The 1220-nt window shown below is 43.4% G+C and overlaps 1 protein-coding gene across 1 annotated transcript; it reads right to left on the reverse strand.

Annotated features, from left to right (window-relative positions):
- Window positions 1–5: 5 nt before the first annotated feature.
- On the reverse strand, window positions 6–1217 carry LOC124895700 (extensin-2-like; the record flags this gene model as incomplete). The annotated part of the gene is made up of 1 exon (XM_047406130.1): window positions 6–1217. A coding segment is annotated over one exon (1212 nt), but the record flags the coding sequence as incomplete, so codon positions are not given.
- Between the last annotated feature and the right edge of the window lie 3 nt (window positions 1218–1220).

Below are 1220 nucleotides of genomic sequence, written 5' to 3' on the forward strand. Positions count from 1 at the left end.
GAAGGAGTTGAAGATGATTGATAATAGTAAGGAGGTGGTGGTGATGGAGAAGGAGTTGAAGATGATTGATAATAGTAAGGAGGTGGTGGTGATGCTGAAGGAGGAGGGGGTGAATTAGTGTAGTAAGGCGGTGGCGGAGAACTAGGAGATGGTTTCTTATAGTAGTCGTTCTTTGGAAAAGATGGCACCTTGTATTCCAATTTAGGTACTGAAGGCACCTTCGGAACATATGGCACCTTCTTATAATTGTTTTCTGGAACTGATGGTTTCTTGTAGTAGTCATTCTTTGGCAAAGAGGGCACCTCGTATTCATGTTTAGGAGCGGAGGGTACCTTTGGAACCTTCTTGTAGTTGTCTTCTGGAATTGATGGCTTCTTGTAGTAGTCATTCTTTGGCAAAGAGGGCGCCTGATATTCCTTTTCAGGCACCGAGGGTGCCTTGTAGTCGTTATCTTTTGAAACAAACGGCACCTTCTTATAGCTATCTTCTGGAACTGATGGCTTCTTATAGTAGTCATTCTTTGGCAAAGATGATGCCTGGTATTCTTTTTCAGGCACCGAGGGTACCTTGTAGTCATTATCTTTTGGAATAGACGACGCCTTCTTGTAGCTGTCTTCTGGGACTGATGGCTTTTTGTAGTAGTCATTCTTTGGCAAAGATGGCTCCTGGTATTCCTTTTCAGGCACTGAGGGTACCTTGTAGTCGTTATCTTTTGAAACAAACGACACCTTTTTGTAGCTATCTTCTGGAACTGATGGCTTCTTGTAGTAGTCATTCTTTGGCAAAAATGACGCTTGGTATTCCTTTTCAGGCACCGAGGGTACCTTGTAGTCGTTATCTTTTGGAACAGACGGTACCTTCTTGTAGCTGTCTTCTGGAACTGATGGCTTCTTGTAGTAGTCATTCTTTGGCAAAGATGGCACCTGGTATTCCTTTTTAGGCACCGAGGGTGCCTTGTAGTCGTTATCTTTTGGAACAGACGACACCTTCTTGTAGCTGTCTTCTTGAACTGATGGCTTCTTGTAGTAGTCATTCTTTTGCAAAGATGGCGCCTGATATTCCTTTTCAGGCACCGAGGGTGCCTTGTATTCGTTATCTTTTGGAACAGACGGTACCTTCTTGTAGCTATCTTCTGGAACTGATGGCTTTTTGTAGTAGTCATTCTTTGGCAAAGATGACGCCTTATTGTATGTTGAAGTTGGTGATTCACTAGAGGGTGA

The sequence above is a fragment of the Capsicum annuum genome, unplaced genomic scaffold (genome assembly GCF_002878395.1).
Source record: "Capsicum annuum cultivar UCD-10X-F1 unplaced genomic scaffold, UCD10Xv1.1 ctg8901, whole genome shotgun sequence".
In the NCBI taxonomy this organism is placed as follows: Eukaryota; Viridiplantae; Streptophyta; class Magnoliopsida; order Solanales; family Solanaceae; genus Capsicum; species Capsicum annuum.